This window comes from Netta rufina (genome assembly GCF_964035555.1).
Source record: "Netta rufina genome assembly, chromosome: 7".
In the NCBI taxonomy this organism is placed as follows: Eukaryota; Metazoa; Chordata; class Aves; order Anseriformes; family Anatidae; genus Netta; species Netta rufina.
In genome coordinates this window covers 5,511,561-5,527,670 of record NC_140130.1, presented here as the reverse complement: position 1 = coordinate 5,527,670, position 16,110 = coordinate 5,511,561, and the positions used below count along the sequence as shown (strand labels likewise).

At 49.4% G+C, this 16,110-nt stretch overlaps 1 protein-coding gene across 2 annotated transcripts in view; it reads left to right on the top strand.

The window, feature by feature from the left end:
• The window catches only part of SGPL1 (sphingosine-1-phosphate lyase 1), a 28,643-nt gene extending 14,441 nt beyond the window's left edge, over positions 1-14,202 (top strand). For both annotated transcript variants that reach the window (XM_084289983.1, XM_084289984.1), the window contains exons 7-14: positions 6,316-6,404; positions 7,204-7,309; positions 7,761-7,859; positions 8,870-9,019; positions 9,171-9,409; positions 9,882-10,028; positions 10,969-11,089; positions 11,185-14,202. In XM_084289983.1, the coding sequence (XP_084146109.1) occupies positions 6,316-6,404; positions 7,204-7,309; positions 7,761-7,859; positions 8,870-9,019; positions 9,171-9,409; positions 9,882-10,028; positions 10,969-11,089; positions 11,185-11,325 (1,092 nt within the window). In that variant the 3' untranslated portion in view covers positions 11,326-14,202. The remainder of the gene's footprint in view (positions 1-6,315; positions 6,405-7,203; positions 7,310-7,760; positions 7,860-8,869; positions 9,020-9,170; positions 9,410-9,881; positions 10,029-10,968; positions 11,090-11,184) is intronic.
• The last annotated feature ends 1,908 nt before the right edge of the window (positions 14,203-16,110 follow it).

Below are 16,110 nucleotides of genomic sequence, written 5' to 3'. Positions count from 1 at the left end.
GCAGTAGGAAAGGAGACCCGGTGTAATGTACCATAGAAGCCTGCCTGCTTGTCAGTGGGGGATGCCAAACAGAGCAGTGTCACTTCGAGTAGCTCCCCTCAGGTTTAATCTGAGAGCCTGCCAGAATGCTGAGACTGAGGACAAGGCTGGCTGGCTGGTCACCAACAAGCAGCTTGAAGCCTTCATGATCAGGCGGGCATGGCACTTACTGTCACCTCCCCAGCTGGAAAGCTGGCTTTCCAGGCTTGCGTGGCCTACCAGGGTGGGAACCAATTTTAAAGCCTCCACAGAATTCCAAGTCAGAGTCCAAATGTGTGCCCTTACACGGACGTGTTCAAAGTTCATCAAAGAACAAAAGCTGTCAAGTTGTACAGAGAATTATTGTTGTAAAAATAAGCTTCTTGCGCTCCTTCCTCTTGGCTTGTTTTTTTGGTAGGAGCTCTGAGTTCCTCAGGCAGGCCACGTTCTCTACCTGTCTGTGGTGCCACAGGACAGTGAGGTCTTATCTCCTGGCATGGTGTTCATGCACCACTGTGACACAAAGACTGCTTTATAACTTGTACAATAATAGTTATATTTGTGGGGAGAATCCAGATGAGACTCTTCAGAGGCTGAGTGTGACATGATTGCATCTGTAAACATGTCAGGGAGGTGGAAGGCCTGCAAAGGGTTAAGATTGATATGGGAAAGCAGTGTTGACATGTGTTTATGGGGTGAACTGGCACTGAATGGGCTTATTGGGAGCTCAGTTGTGTTGAGGAGGTAGGTAGAATAGCCTTATGGCAGGGTAGTTGGGACCAACCTCCAGCTGGACTGAAGATGGAACTTGATCATGCAGTAATGTAAGGTGGGATTGCTTTCAATAGCAGGAGGTTGCACCTGGTGACCTGAGCCGTCTCCTTGGGTTCAGGGTTCCTAAACCTCTTTCTCTGCTGGGAGAGACTGTATTCCTGGTGCCACCCTTGAGCCTGGAGAAGCAGCGTGCCTCCTGGCACCTGAAAATCATCTGACCTCTTCTCCTTGCTGACTTGCAGTGCTGAGACTGTCTGTGGAGGGGGCAGGAGACTGATAAAACCTCTTTATCAATACCTGAGAAGCTGATTGATGCAAATCAGAGATCTTGTCATGTGGCTGGAGGACTTTGCTTGCAGAAGTCGGCAGTGCGAGTTCAGCTTTCGTTCTGCGGGGTGCGTGTTGTGAAAGTGTCAGCCTTGGCCCCCTGGGCGCTTCCACCGAAGCCTGGAAGTAGAATTGCGTGGGAGGAGAAATTCAGAACAGCGAAAAGAAAAAAGCCCCAAAGCGATCAGACACCGATCGCAGGCAACGCGAGACCTGCAGACTCTCTGGGGAATCCCACTTTTCCCTCTGCTGCTTCCTCTTCCCCTCCCTTCGGAGGATCGTCCTGCAGAGCCGCAGCTGGGCCGAGCAGAAGCAGTGAACGGGGAAGCGTGCGACCTGCCATGAGGTTAGCCTCTAGCTGGTTGAGCAGGCAAATTTGCAGGGTCGGAGGGAGGGCTGAAAAGTTGATTAGGTGGAAACAGAAGATTAATTGCACCCCTGCAATTATCTTGTCCAAACGAGTCTCTCCAGTGGACTTTTTACCTTCCTCCTGCGTTGCCCTTCCTGCCTGAGCCTCCAGAGGAGCTGGCAATTCCTGGAGAGGCGTGGGAAGAGATAACAGCTCATGTGCTCTGCAAGCACTTGGGCTCAAAGCCTTCTTTTATTTTCTTCCCCCCCGAAACAGAGTTAGCATTTCAGAGTGATTTCTGGAGGTTTGCACGGTAACAAAGCCATTTTAAAAAGAGCGTTTTCTCCAAACTGCAGCTATTCTTTGTCTCTGAAAGGCCTTGCTGTAATTGGTAGCTCAGGCTGCCACAGTTCTGCTTCGGTACCCAGCGAGGCTGTGAAATAGAGATGGCCAAACCGGGGCGGGTGTAGTGCTGCGAGTTACTTTTATCTCCAAATTGATCTGTTCAGCAGGTGCTGCTGGCTTTTTCTAGTGAGAAGGCTCCTGCGTCACTTAATTCAACTTTTGCAGTGCTGTAAACTAAAACAAATGCTTTTTTTCCTGAATTCTACCGCTGCTCTCTGAGCAGCAGTGGCTGCGTGTCTGTTGCCAGGTCCCTGTCTGCAGGATTTACTAACCTGATGGAAGCAGCGGGGGCCACCAGCCCAATTTTGTTGGTGCCTGCCTCCTGAAGGTAGATGGAGCTTGGTAGTGTGTCTGAAGAGCTCGCTTTGTGGGGTGGGAGGAGGAAATATTTGTGCTTCGCGGGCAAATTCACTTCCTTAGAGCTGTGATTTCCATGACAAGGAGCAGCTCAGTGCTTTTGGGGGCTGATACTCGGGTGCTCAGGCTGGGAAAAGCTGCTCAAAGTGACGTTTTTGCCCTATTCCCAGGGCTTTCAGCAGGCTGAACATCTCTGCACAGTTGTGTGGACATCTTCCCAAGCAGCGGCGTCTCTGGAGAGCAGTCTGCTCCTTCTTTGAAGGTTTTCGGTGTGTTTTGTGAATGTTAAGGTACAGGGTGTCACTTCAGATTTCTGAATGCTAAGCTAGACGAGTGGCTTGCACTATTTACAGGAGGGGCCTTTATGCGAGACGTGGGGGCTGTCAGTCTCTGCAGTTCAAACGTGGACATAAAAACACAATTCCCTCATGGTGGGGCTGCTCAGACGTACGTTTTGCCTTGTTTCACCAGGAGATGTCCCAGGGTTTTAAGCCCTGTTTAAAAAGTAATCATTTTCGGCAGCGTATGGCTGCTTCCTATTTCTCCCTAATTGCTACTTCTGTCCTTTCTTCTAATCACCTTACGCAAGAGCAGAGCGACAGGATTTGGTGACATTTTTGGCTCCCAGGAGATCCTAATCACATTCCTGCGATGACTTGGAAGGACTAATTAAGCTCAGTACGTAGGGGAGGAATGGGGGGAGTTCAGTGTCTGATGTAGGTAAGTGTTCCTGGTCACAAGGTGCTCTGCTTTGCAGTGCTGGCTCTGAGGATTTCCCCTCTAACTTGAGGGGGAAATTTAAGGTTTTTATGCAAGCCTGCATAGTTTTTAGTACTTTTTTGAACTTGAAGGGGCAGCTTGGAGTGAAGTGCAGAGGGAAGTTGCATGTGGGGTGTGTGTGTTTGATGCTGACCTCCCTGCTTTGCAGCTGAGCACAGGAGGGAGCAGCCAAAATCAGAAGATGCAAGCCTCAGCCTCACGTACAAGCCTGCTTGTCTCTTCCTCCCCAGCTCTGGGGCTTCCAGGCTTTGTCACGGAGCTGCCTGCTCCTTTGGTGTAGGAGCTTAGCAGTGAAATGTGAGCACTGCATCTTGTGTGAGGGGCTTAAACTCTGGCTTGTCCTTCTGCAGATCTATCAGGCTTTATCTGTCATAAGCAGGTCACCTTGAGAGATAACTGGGGGCTTTTACAACCAGCAGGTTTATAGGGGTTTTATGCGAGTCTGCCACTGTGTTATGGCCATACAGAGGGTTGTGGTGTCTTCTTGCCCTAATGCTGCCTTCGAAATAAATCGTAGCTCGCTTTTATTCATAGCATAGCTCAGCTCAGGGAAACTTGGTCAGTTTTGTCCCCAGGGTCTGGATGGATGTGTTTGCTAATGGGAAACTCCAGCAAAACGGAGAGACCCCAAGCTGAGCGAGGTGGCTGCTGCGTGTCTGACAGCTTGACAGCGGCTGCAGGTGGCGTGGCAGCAGAAATCCCCCAGCAAGGACGGTGCCTCTTAGTGCTGTTTGAGTGCTGAGGCTGCAGAGCGCTGGGATGTGGAGGGAGTGAGTAACAGGAGGGATATACCAAGCTCAGAGAGCAGGAGGGTTATGTGCTCGCTCCTTTTCCTTCCCGTTTGGAAAATAATAAATCAAGAACAAAAGTGTGTTTATTTGCCTCTTTCCCCACGCTTCGCCTGGCTTTAGAAGATAGCGCGGGGCTGGAAAGCTGCCTGAAACAATGCCTGTTCCCAGCCCTTTTCCCCGTGGCATCGCTTGTGCCTGTGCACTTTCGTTTAGGGGAGGGAGGAGATGATGTGAGTGCCGATGGCCAGTGCTGAATCACGGCGTGCTGGCCAGCTGCCGGCGTGCCGCGGGCGGTGGGAAGTTGTCCTGTGACCATGATTCAGGCTCTGGCTGGGGCAGGATGAGCTCACAGCGAGGCTGATGGAGCCTGTGGGTGATTTGGGCGAGGAGCAGACTCCCTCTGAGGGTGTAAGCCTCCTGGACCAAGCTGCATCCCGCTGCTCTGTCACATCTCCATGGTGCGGACTCGTCTCGGGATGATTTAGGAAGCTCGCCTGGCTGAAAGGCAGCTCTTCGAGTGGATTTTCAGCTGGAGCCGCTGGCTGAGCGAGCTTGCTGCGTGGTCACGTACGTGCCTGGGAGGAGGATCCATCCTGGAGCTGATCAGCTGGTGACAAGTGATTTTCACTTCCCCAGACCTGCACGGCTCGATGCTTGCGTGCAGGTGGTGAGCCAGGCACTGGGGGCAGGTGCCGGCTGTGTAAGGGTGAGGCAGTGGTGCTTTGGGGGAGAGACAAACATACAGAAAGCAGCCTCTGTAAAGGCCTTACGAAGAGCGGGTTAGGATCAGGTACAGGTAGGAACAAGCAACATCACAAGCAGGCTGTGATTCCGCTCCTTCTCCCACCCCGCAGCGGCGAGGGAATCCGCGTTGTGCTGGCTGTGGTTCTCCCGAGACAGCTGGCAGCCCCACAGGTCTCCTTTTATCAGAAGGGTTGAGAAGTGAATGACACAGCCCATAAGCTGCCGAAGGCGTTGTGCTGCCATCTATTTGCCTCGCAATGAGTGCAATGATTTCTTTATCCAGCGTGAGGCTCTCGTCGGGCTTTGCTGCAGCAGCTGCTGCTTTACAAAGCGGAGAGGAAAATAAATAAATAAAAAAAAAAAAAAGCAGAAAGTGCCTGTGGTGTGGCAGTCACTGCCATGCTGCCTGTGGTGGCAGCTGTTGCCAGCTTGGATCACGTTAGGGAGAGACGTGGCAGGCTGCTTTTGTGCCTGTGAACTTTGTTCCTTATCGCTGTGCTTAATGTTTAGTCACTGTCACGCTGTCAGGCGTCTTCCTTGTGTTTTGGGGTTTTGTGGCAGTGTCAGCTGAGAAAAAACAGAAGAAAACCCAGACGAAGCAGATGTCAGAAGGCATACCAATGCGGCTGCATCCTTTTTATGGTCACTTGGGGGTGGGGATCGAAAATCAGTCCTTTTGTAAGCATTGGATGGAGCTCTTGGTTCCTTTCTTCCACCTGAACCACGAGCACCTGCTGTAGGTACTGGCTGTCCCCAAGTCACGGCTCAGCCCGTGCAGCAGGAACAGATGGAAGCATTAATGCCTGCAGGCTGCTTGAAAAGCCAGCCTCGTGTTTTACGAGGTTAAAATTTTACCTTGGCTTGTGCCCTCACTTTCCTGGCCCTTGTGCACCAGGGCTCATAGAGGCTTGCTGAAGACAGGCCTCCTGCTTGAGGAATTTGTTATAATAAAGTGTTTCATTTATTTGCCAAAAGCAAATATGTGCAGTAGTGAACTCAATCAAATGGGTGGTGTGTGTGCCTTCCTCTTCTCACCCCCATGATGCAAAAACCCCTCGCTCACCTTTGGTCAGGGGGAAGGGTGCTGGGACAGCACAGATAGCGAGGGATGAGCTGGGGGGTGTAATGCCCAAATTGCTTCTTGGGTCCTGGAGGGCTTCTGTGAGCTCCAGCCTGGTACTGACCAGACCTTGCCTGGCCCCTGCAGAGAAAGGGGCACGAGGGCTGTGCACTCTGCTGTGCCCCAGGTTCTGGGAAGGTTTCTTAGCCCAGGAGCAGTGCCAAGCCTGCGCTGGCTCCGTGCCTCGACGTGGCACTGCTCCAGACCTAATAAACCCCACTGCACCTCGGTTAGCTGAAGGCAGAGTCAACGTTGTTGTTTCTCCATACGTGGCACCGTTAATCTGTAACCCAGATAAAGGGTCCCTAGGTAACCGGGGGCTAAGCAGGCACTTGGAGTCTTGTGAGGTGTGCTCACCTCCACCAGCTGGCGACTGCAGCGTTGTCCCCTCTCATCAGGCATCTGTGTGCATTTTTTTTCCCATATTTTCTCTCCTTTAAATAGCGGAGTCAACACTTAAACCTGTGCTTGCCACCTGAACGTCAGAAAGCTGCCTTCAGCTGTTCAGCGGCGTCTGCTGCCCTTGAAAACCTGAGCTGTCCTCTGCAGCATTTCTGCCCAGAGATGCTGTGGCTGCATCCCTTCTGCTGTTTTCCTCTCCTGCAACATCCACGTCAGTGCCTGTTTTTCTCTGTTTCCTTTCACGACAGATGACGTCTGGGGGGACTGAGAGCATCCTGATGGCTTGCAAGGCGTACCGGGACCTGGCTTACGAGAGAGGCATCAAACATCCAGAAATGTAAGCAACGCCTTTGGGGCTCGGCTCTTGCTTGTGTGACTGGCTGTCCCTCTGCGCTGAGGCGGCTGCTAGGCCCCTGTAATCCTTCATTTCATAGCCTGTTACCACCCCCTCCTTGTCCATCTGTGTCTGGAGGCCTTGAATGCAGGAGAAAAACCCAGGTGGAAGGAAACGGTGCAGAAGCACAGGAACTGTTCAGCAGCCTAGGATCCTAGGGGTGGTGTGGGTTGTAGAGCTGGCGTAGCTGTGCCATGCACGTGTATTTCTGCAATACCTGCATGCAGCTTCCAGACAGAGCCTGCTCATCTCTGCTTTGGGCCCCTCTTGTGCAAAGATTGCAAGGCGCTTTGATGTATTTAAGGGTTTTGATTTCGTTTGGATCAAAGAGGGTTTAGCCTGAAAACCCTGGGACTGAAGTCGGGGCTGATCGGAGCTGAAATGAGAAACTGTGCTAATCATTACGCTGCTAATAGAGGATTTGCTCCCTCTAATGTGCTGCTTTTTTCTAGACAGTGCGTCAAAAATGTTTCTGTGGTTAATTGCATAAGAGAGGAAGTCACAAAGAGAGATGAAACACTGGTGTTCATCTTCTGCTGAATTCCTGTGGCTCTTTTCTTCCCTTTCTAACATTTTTGCATGGTATTAAAGGCCTCTGAAGACACGATGCCTCCGAGAACAAGGTTAACTGAGGCAGTCTGGTCACTGCTGGTGGAGATGGGAGCCATCAGCTGTTGTGTTCATTTGGTTGAAGCTCAAGGGTGCTGCCTGGGCTGAAGTCTGCGATCTGTTGCTTTTCTAGGTTGGTCCCAGTGAGTGCTCACGCAGCATTTGACAAGGCAGCCCACTACTTTGGACTGAAGATGATTCACATCCCCTTGACCAAGGCTATGGAAGTGGACGTTCAGGTACCACTTTAGGCAGCATGGCACTCTTCCTGTGGGAAAGGAGCACTGTTAGGAAATCACAAGGCATCTTCCTACCCGGAGAGATGAACCATAAGGGAAGAACAGTGGGAATAAATGCATGTCATGGCATACAAAATTTAGTTTGAAGTAAGTGGATGGGATGTAACCCATCCCTTTGGCCTATGTCGTTAATTTAGAATGAATTATGTACATCAGAAATAGCCACAGGTTTCAGATGAGGATGAACAAACACATTTTGTAGTACTTCCAAGAAGGATGAGTTAAGTGATTCAGCTGATGTCTGCTCATGCTTTGTAGCTCATCGCTTCGCTTTCTGTAGGCTTTTGTGTGCTAGCTTTTCAGACCAGATGCTGCATGTTGTATTTTTCTTTTTTGGCAGGGTGACACTTGGTAAATGGCATGTGAGCATCTTCTCTCTTTAAATCTTCAGGCAATGAGGAGAGCTATTTCGAAGAACACAGCCATGCTGGTCTGCTCTGCTCCCCAGTTCCCGCATGGGATTATGGACCCGATTGAAGAGGTGGCAGAGGTAGGATGGCCTGGGGTGCTGTGGCAATAAAACTGGCGCATCCTTCTGCACAAAAAGTGAGCAGGAGGGTCCAGGATCTCAGCCAGTGAATTTGGTGGGAGCAGCAAACTGGTTGGGAAGGCACTACTGCCATTAAATGGGTTGTTAGCAGCAGGCTATGTAGGCCACAATTTGAGGAGGAATGTAAGACTCTCTCATTTTGCACTTACTCAGAAACTGCTGTGGGAGGGTGGGCTTTAAATGCCAGATATTACCCCTGGGCATTGTCGTGAAGCTGCTTGCGTGGGGCTGGATTGCAGACTCGAGCTGCTGCACGCAGTGTGTCATAGCAAGGCAAAGCGACAGGCCTGTAGCTCCTGCTTTGTCTCTGATCTCCCGAGTCTGTGCCATAAACTTCTGCAGCAGCTGAAGGAATGTAGTGCGTATGCGACTTCGACCTCTGCTGCACCCTCTGCGAGACAAGCCAAGAGGGCTTGTCCTTTGATATCTGAGAGGAAATAACAGCAAAGTAGGCCACCTTGTAAAAACGCTTTGATTTAGGGCCTACTGGCTGTAGCAGGCTTGGTGCAGAAGCCGGAGGAATGCAGTGTGGCGGGGGGAGGAGGAATCAAAGGGCTGGGATCTCCGTTTTCAAACACGCCTTTTGTTTTTCTTCCCATGCTCCAGTTATTTATGTTGTATGTGACCAGCAAGGGGCTCTGACCCTTCTTGTCATTTGGATCACGCCATTACACTTTGTGGATACTGCTTTCGGACCAAGTTGTCACATCTCTTTGTCAAATAGAGCAAACTACCAAAATACGACTTTTTTTTTCCTCTTGCTGGCCATCTTTATGTATGTGCAAAGTGGGAGAAGGCATCTTACAGGTAGCCAGCCCTTCCAAAAGGCTCCAGAAATGTTCAAATGTGAACTGCAGAGTATCTTTAGCGGCGGGAGGTTGGGTACCCCACCTACCTCATTTTTGTCCCTGGTTGCGTGTTACTCACCAGAGCCTCTTGTTTGCTCACAGCTGGCAGTGAAATACAAAATCCCCTTCCACGTTGATGCCTGCCTGGGTGGTTTCCTCATTGTTTTCATGGAGAAGGCCGGCTTCCCTCTAAAGCATCCCTTTGACTTCCGTGTAAAAGGCGTGACCAGCATTTCTGCTGACACCCACAAGGTAAGAGGGGGGCAGAGAGGGGTCTTCCACACTTTTATTTGAGGGGAGCAACGCCTGATGCCATCCCTGGTGCCAGGGATCTGGGTGGTCATCTACGAGAGGTGCTCCTGAGCCCCCCTGCCTCTTTGTAATGCTTTGTTACCCCTTGCAGTATGGCTACGCTCCCAAGGGTTCCTCCGTGGTGCTGTACAGCGACAAGAAGTACAGGAGCTACCAGTTCTTTGTGGCACCCGACTGGCAGGGGGGCATCTACGCCTCCCCCTCAGTGGCGGGCTCCAGGCCTGGTGGGATCATAGCTGCCTGCTGGGCAACCCTGATGCACGTGGGGGAGTCGGGCTACGTCGAGGCCACGAGGAGGATCATCAAAACAGCTCGGTTCCTTGAGTCAGAGTACGTGCGTGCCTGAGCTTCTTGCTTGTACTCTATAACCCCCTTCTGGACTCCCTCTCCCAAACTGTTTTTCTCTTGAAACCTTTTTTTTTTTTTTTTTTTTTTTTTTGTCCCTTAGAGAAGCTATTGCATGAGGGGAAGTCACTCAAGATGATGAAAGGAGGGTTATAATTTCTCTTGTTGGGATGCCTGCATCGCTGTGTGAGCTGATGGTCTCTGCTGTGCTGTCCTCCCTTGCCTCTCTCCTCACTCCTTCTCCATCCCTAAGCATGCTTTAGGGCTTAAATCACCCAAGTCCTCTGCTAAGTCCCAGTGGCCTGTGCTCATCGCATGATTTTTGGTGGGAATGTGCCCTAATCTGTTCCCCTCTCTTCCTTTGAGGCCCCAGAGAGATGGACAGAATGCCTGACCCCGTTCTGCCTTTTCATTTTAACCATCCTCAGTCACTTTTTCTTTTTAATGTTCCTTCAAGGTTGAGAAAAATTGACAGCATCTTCATTTTTGGGAAACCTGAGGTGTCAGTCCTCTCCATCGGTTCAGACACTTTCGACATTTATCGGTTATCTAATCTGTTAGCTGCCAAAGGATGGAACTTAAACGTCCTGCAGTTCCCACCAAGGTGAGTTTGTGGTCCCAGCGGGAGCCATCATTCATTGTGGAGCAGAGGAGCAACGTGCAGAGCCAGGGCATGCAAGATAGGTGTTGCTAGGCCACCTAGCTCTCTTAATTTGCTGAGCGTTGCCTGTTATCTAATAAATTGTATGTAGACTTTTCCTCTGTGGAGAGGCAATTACATTTCTAATTGCTGATATACAGCAGCAGTAGTTATTTTAATGAGCCTGGCAGAGGGCATAGCTAAGGCTCTCTTTCTGTTTAGCTCTGTTTAATACAAGCAGAAATATATAAATAGCTGGGATTTTGTCTCAGGTCAGCAAGTGAGGGTTTGTAGGTGTTTGTTTTTTTTTTTAAATATCTTCTTCCTGCCCAGTGAAGATGAAGGTAATCGAAAGAACAGTGACAGGCTGATCATTTTCAGTGATTTTTCCACCCTGATGTAAGAGGAATGCTTGTCAAAAACTTCTCTTGAGTGGGTAGAAGTTTCCTTTCCGTGGGTGAAAGGGGCAAATGTTCTAAGATAGAAATCTTCTAAGATAGCGCTGCACTGAAAACGTTTTAAACTTGCAGCTAGCTTGAAGAGGAGTCTAGAGAGCCCGAAGTAAATAGCTCAGAGGTGTGAGCAGCCCTGTTACTTCTGCTGGGTGCCAGCTTCCACGCTGGGGGTGGCTGACAGGTTACCCAGACCTTTAACGGTGTATGCTGATGTCAGGAAGGGAAGGGGGAGTTGGCATTTTGCAGCAGAAGAGCTCAGCTTCCCGCAGCTTGTTCCAGCACGTATTCTGCAGGGATTACCTTTAACTGTAAGGGAGCAGATCATCTTCTCCCTTAATCCCACTAGCACTTTATTTTAAAGAGGCAGGCACTGGCCAGGGAAGAACTAAACTGCTGTGTGTACCTGACGTGGCTAATCTCTCCCTTCTGCCCTCCTCTCTGCCTGCCAGCATTCATCTCTGCATTACGCAGCTGCACACCAAATCAGGCGTGGCTGAGCAGTTCCTGAAAGATGTCAGAGACAGCATTGAGGACATCATGAAAGACCTCAACGCCAAGACCACGGGCATGGTAAGGAGCCGGGATATAGCAGGGGTGTGTTGGCTGAGACTATTTCCTGGGTGGAATTAAGGATCCCACGTAACCACCTCTTCTTCTCCGCTTAGGGAGCCATCTACGGAATGGCCCAGTCCATCCCCGACAGGAGCCTGGTAGCGGAGATTTCTCTGGCCTACCTGGATGGCCTGTACAGCACCGAAGTTCCTGGCGGTGACAAGCACATGAACGGCTCTCCTGGCCACTACTGACTGGAGCGCAACTGTCAGTGCCTTGCCAGTTAGCACTGGGGTGGTTTTAAAGAAAGGTTTCCTAGGGAAAGAGATTGCAGTGTAAGCCTTTGTTCCTACAAGTACAGGTCTGATGGCAGCTTGATCTCAAAAACTTTATTCCCCATCTCCGTCTGCTCTGAAATGTGCATTATTTTCACACTCACCTTTTGGTTTTAGGGCTTTCCTTCCCTTCTCCCTGCCTACTCTCATCATGAATTGAGCATCATTCCATGACTCCAGACTCCTCAGGTATTCTGTATATCACTTCATTCCTTGCTGTTTCTTCTCCTCAGACGGTGCATTCAGCCGGTGTCCAGCCAAGCATTAGATTTGAGTTTCCACGTTGTGTTCCAAGGCTTCAATCTTCCCAGAAGTTGAAGGTAGAAAATAAATTGAATTTTTTTTTTTTCTTTTGAGTATTCCTCCAAGCTACTGCATTTAACAAACCATGCTGGGAGCCTTATATCTACGTAACGCAGAGCTGATAGATTGGCAAAGGAAAGATGATCATGTAACTTTTTAAACCCCCCTCTGGAGATCTCAGACTGCAATCAGTATTTATTGAGGATGTGGGGGGGAAACAGCACACAATCCTTTTCTGGAATCTCTCCGTTTGAATAACAGCAGAAATAGAAAGCAAGTGGGTGGTGTACGGAGAGGAACTGGATGGTACTGAAAATCCTAGGTACTTAGTATCTGTTTTGCTTCCCTGCCTCTTCTAGAAGACATGCATCGACCACCTAGAGTGCTGTCGCACCTTGCACAGTTCTGGAGGGATGTGCAAAACAGGGATTTCACTGTTCATAACTTGAAGGTTTTGCACTATCTCACAATGCTGTAGTCGAGTCAGTGAAGCCCTAGCGTGTATCATGGCTGGGGACTTGACGTGCAAACGTATGGCACCAAAGCTGACTTTTTTTTAAAAAAAATCATAATCCTTTAGTATAACAAGGTGACTTTTGTAATAGAAAGTAGTAATCTGTCTGCTCTTTGCACTGATTCTTTTAAGGCACATTCTCAAAAGGGCATTCACCATTGTGCCTTGATGCTTCTCTGGCTTTTTGGGGGATGCCAGGGAGGGTTTGAGGGGTCAGCTGTTGACTGGCTGCAACATTAGCTGCAGTTTCCTTACGGTACTATACTGAAAACAGAACCTCAAAGGCAGGCTGGCCTCAGGTAAACTGTGCTTGCCCATAAGGCAGAGTAGTCGTGCTATTGAGCCAAGTCCCCTCGCAGTATTTCAAAGATGCTGGCAGAGCTCTGAAAGGAAGGAGATAGGAAGCAGTAAGCTGGAGGTAGCCGAGCCCTGGGCATACAGCCTTTTTCTCTGCTGTTTTTGCTGTGAGAGTTTTACCACTGCAGCTTGGGAGGCAGTTGTTGCCCTCAGGACGAGCTGGAACCTCTTGAGTTGTTAAACAGTGGTGGAGCTGCTCCTGCAGGGCTTTCCTGTGTATTTCCTCTCGGCTTTTGGCATGCTGCTGAGAGTTTCCCAGGCAGAATTCAGCACCTGGAAGAAGACTTTGTGCCATGACTGCAGCATCTCTGCCGAAATGGGCTTGTTAGCCCCAACCTGGCCCCCACTGGCTTAACACAGCTGAAGCACACGCTTGCTCAGTAACTACATGGGCTGAGGAGGCTACAGAGCAGCTGCTGCACACCCAAATTTTGGACCTGGAGAGTGCTGGGAAGAACACTTTGCTTTTTAACAGGTTTATTAGTGCTAGGAGGCAAAGCATTTTGGCCATCTCCTGTCACGTTGAACTGGTGGCTGCAGTGCATGTCTCTGAGCCCTTTTGAAAACATCACGTTTGAATTGCCTGACAGTCTCTCGGTGTGTTAGCAGCCCTGGCAGTCAGCGTTTGTGTTGGACCTGTTTATTCTGTCAACGCCTTGCTAACGTGACCATTGCTGCATCTCTCAGTTTGCTGTACTGTGGGGAGAGCCTGAAGTGTCTGTCTACTGTGACGGTTCTCTTTGAACCAAGGTTTGGAAAACAAAAAAGGAGGCTACTCGTTTTGTTTCTGCTTTAAAAGAAAGGGGGGGGATGGATTACGGGGGGTTAAAGGAGAGGAAAAACTCCCTCCTCTGCCCTGGTGCCATCCTCCCTGAGGAAGTGGGTGGATCAGTGCTTCATTTCACATTTTTGGGTGGATTTGAAGATGTTATTTGTAACTTAATGTACTTCATTCTGGACCTCACCTACTAGTAATTTGTGGGTTTAATTGTACAATGTGTATACGTTCTGTACTGTAAATGTAATCCTGTGGTCGGGAACAGGCCACTGTAATTTACTGTTGTGTAGTTGTGTAGTCTTTATTCATCCTGGTCACCTAACATGTAATCTGCTTCTCCTGTATCATGCCAAATGGTTTTAGAGAAAAATGAGATTAACAGGCTATATAATTGTCTCTGTCTCAAAAAAAAAAAAAAAAAAAAAAAAAGACTGGATTATGATCTGGAGGGATTTTCCCAACTGTTAATCCCTGCGAGATTTCGGACTGGTTAGTTTTTCCAAGCAAGACACTACATTTGTTACTTGTACAAAGCACTCCCAAGCGAGTTGGGTGCTCCTAGGTACTAGGCTGAAGAATATCCAGATGGATGGGCCAAGAAGAGATGTCTGTCTTCATGCCACGGATTTCATCTGCACTTTTCTGGTGACTTGAGGGAACGGAAGGGTTGCATACACCACAATAATACCTTGCCCAATAAATTCATCGATTTTTTTTTAATGAACAGATGGGATGAGTTTCCTCTGATGGCAGTATTTGATATTGCTCTGGTTTGCCACTGTAAAACTGTAAGCTGAAATAGCTGATGAGATGGTGAAAACGGGCCTGGTTTGCATTAAAATGGTGCATTGAGCTACCTGGGCTCATTGAACTCTTCATTTATTCTGTTTCAATGCTCATTTGAATGGATGGGGACCTGTTGCTTCTGATCTTTGCTCTTGGGAGCAGCCTAGTCTGTGGCAGGGAGAATGGTTTATGAATTGTATTAATTCTGCCCCAGAGCTGCTCTTTTATTCCGTCAAGATGAAAGTGGTGGCTGTGACTTCCTCTTGCGAGGTTCAAGGGTGCCAAAAATTGTGTATGTGTAAGAGCTGTGGGTTTTCTCTTAATGCTTTGTGGAACTTGGAGGGTTGAAAAAAAAATCTGATCGGAGGTGGGTGATTCCAGTATTTCTCCCAGGCTGTTCTGCTGAGAACAACTGCTGTTGGTTTCACAGCAAAGCCTTCTTGAAACCAAAAAGAAAAAAGGTAGAAATTCAGGCACTGCCTGAATGCCACTGTTACTGGAGTGAAGATGTTACAGCACCAAGCCCACCTAAAACCCCTTTTGGGAGGTGTGCCCCAGCCCCTGCTGCATTTGTGCCTTTTGGTTGTGTTTTCCCCATGGTTGTGCCTCAGGTCTGATGGCTGCACTTTGGATTTTAGCACAAGCAGTTTTTATCAGATCTGCTCCGGCTTTTAAACAGTGCTCTGATAATCTCATTCTCTTTCAGACCGTGTTTGCTTTGAGGTGCAGGCCTGTGAAGGCACGTGCCTCTTCTCCATGCTGCTTCGAGAAGCTTTTCCATGGCAGGAGCACCTTGCTGAGACAGAGCAGTCAGGGCAGTACCTGGCTTGGGAAAACCTCTTGGCGTGATCCTGACAGTGAGGCCACCTCCTGAACTCAGATCAGGTTAACCAAGAGCTTTATTGTAAACACTTTCGGTTGGTTTTCTACTAAAAGCCGGTTACAGTAGGGGTGAGATGACATGCCTGCTTATAATACTGCCAGAGAGAGGTTAAATTAATAACTGTGTTGCACATCACAGTTGTTGGTGTGTGATAAACCAAAGGGTTCACGTACCGCCTTGTGAATTGTAAAGCATGTTTTGGTACAAAAGAAGCAATAACAGTGAAGCAATAACAAAAAAAGAATAACAACAAAAAAAAGAAGCAATAACAGATGAGGTCAAGCTCTGGAAGGATTTACTGCAGTAGTGTAACCTTGCTCCTGGTTAAAGGGCATGCCTACTGAAAGCTCCTGAGGCTCAGTAGTCTGAGTGGGCAGTGCACAGGTAAAGGGCTGAAACATGGAAGTGGCAAGGTCAGAGATGGATGTAAGCACAGGAGGAAAGGCTTCCTGGCTGCCTCCATCCATCTGAAATGCCAAGCTGTGCGTGGCAGGGAGCTTGGTGTGGGCTTAGGCAGTCTGGGTCGAGGCACTAGCTTGGAAGTAAGAGGGAGAAGGCTCGAGGTGCAGTCGTCCAGGCGAGGCGTGGGTTGTGGCTGCGGCAGAGCTGATATTTGGCTTCACGTGTCTCTCCCTAGTCAGGACAGGGAAGCTGCAACCTGCTCGATGAAGCTGGCCAAGTTGATGTCTCTCTCGGATAAGCCCGTGCACTCGTGGGTGCTCAAGGTGATGTGAACCTAAAGCAGACAGACAGCGACTGAGTGCTGCTGGCAGAAAGAGCAGGAACAGGTTCCCCCAGTGCTGCAGACAGCTCGCATCTGATGAGGCAGGTAGTGCTATTACTTTCTCCACTGGTTAGTAAAATTTCCTGGGGTTGGGGAGGTGTTGAGGCATTTCACATGGTTTTCTCCTTGGCCACAAGCAGTGACTGCTACCCCTGCATTGGTCGTGGCAGCCAGCTGTGCCTTTCAACTCACTATCCAGAAGCTCTTCCCCTTGCCTGCTGCTTCTGGTACTGACCTAAAAAAGCCACCAACTCTGGTGCCAGCTTACATGTGGCTACTGCTCAGCTGGGCAGAAACAA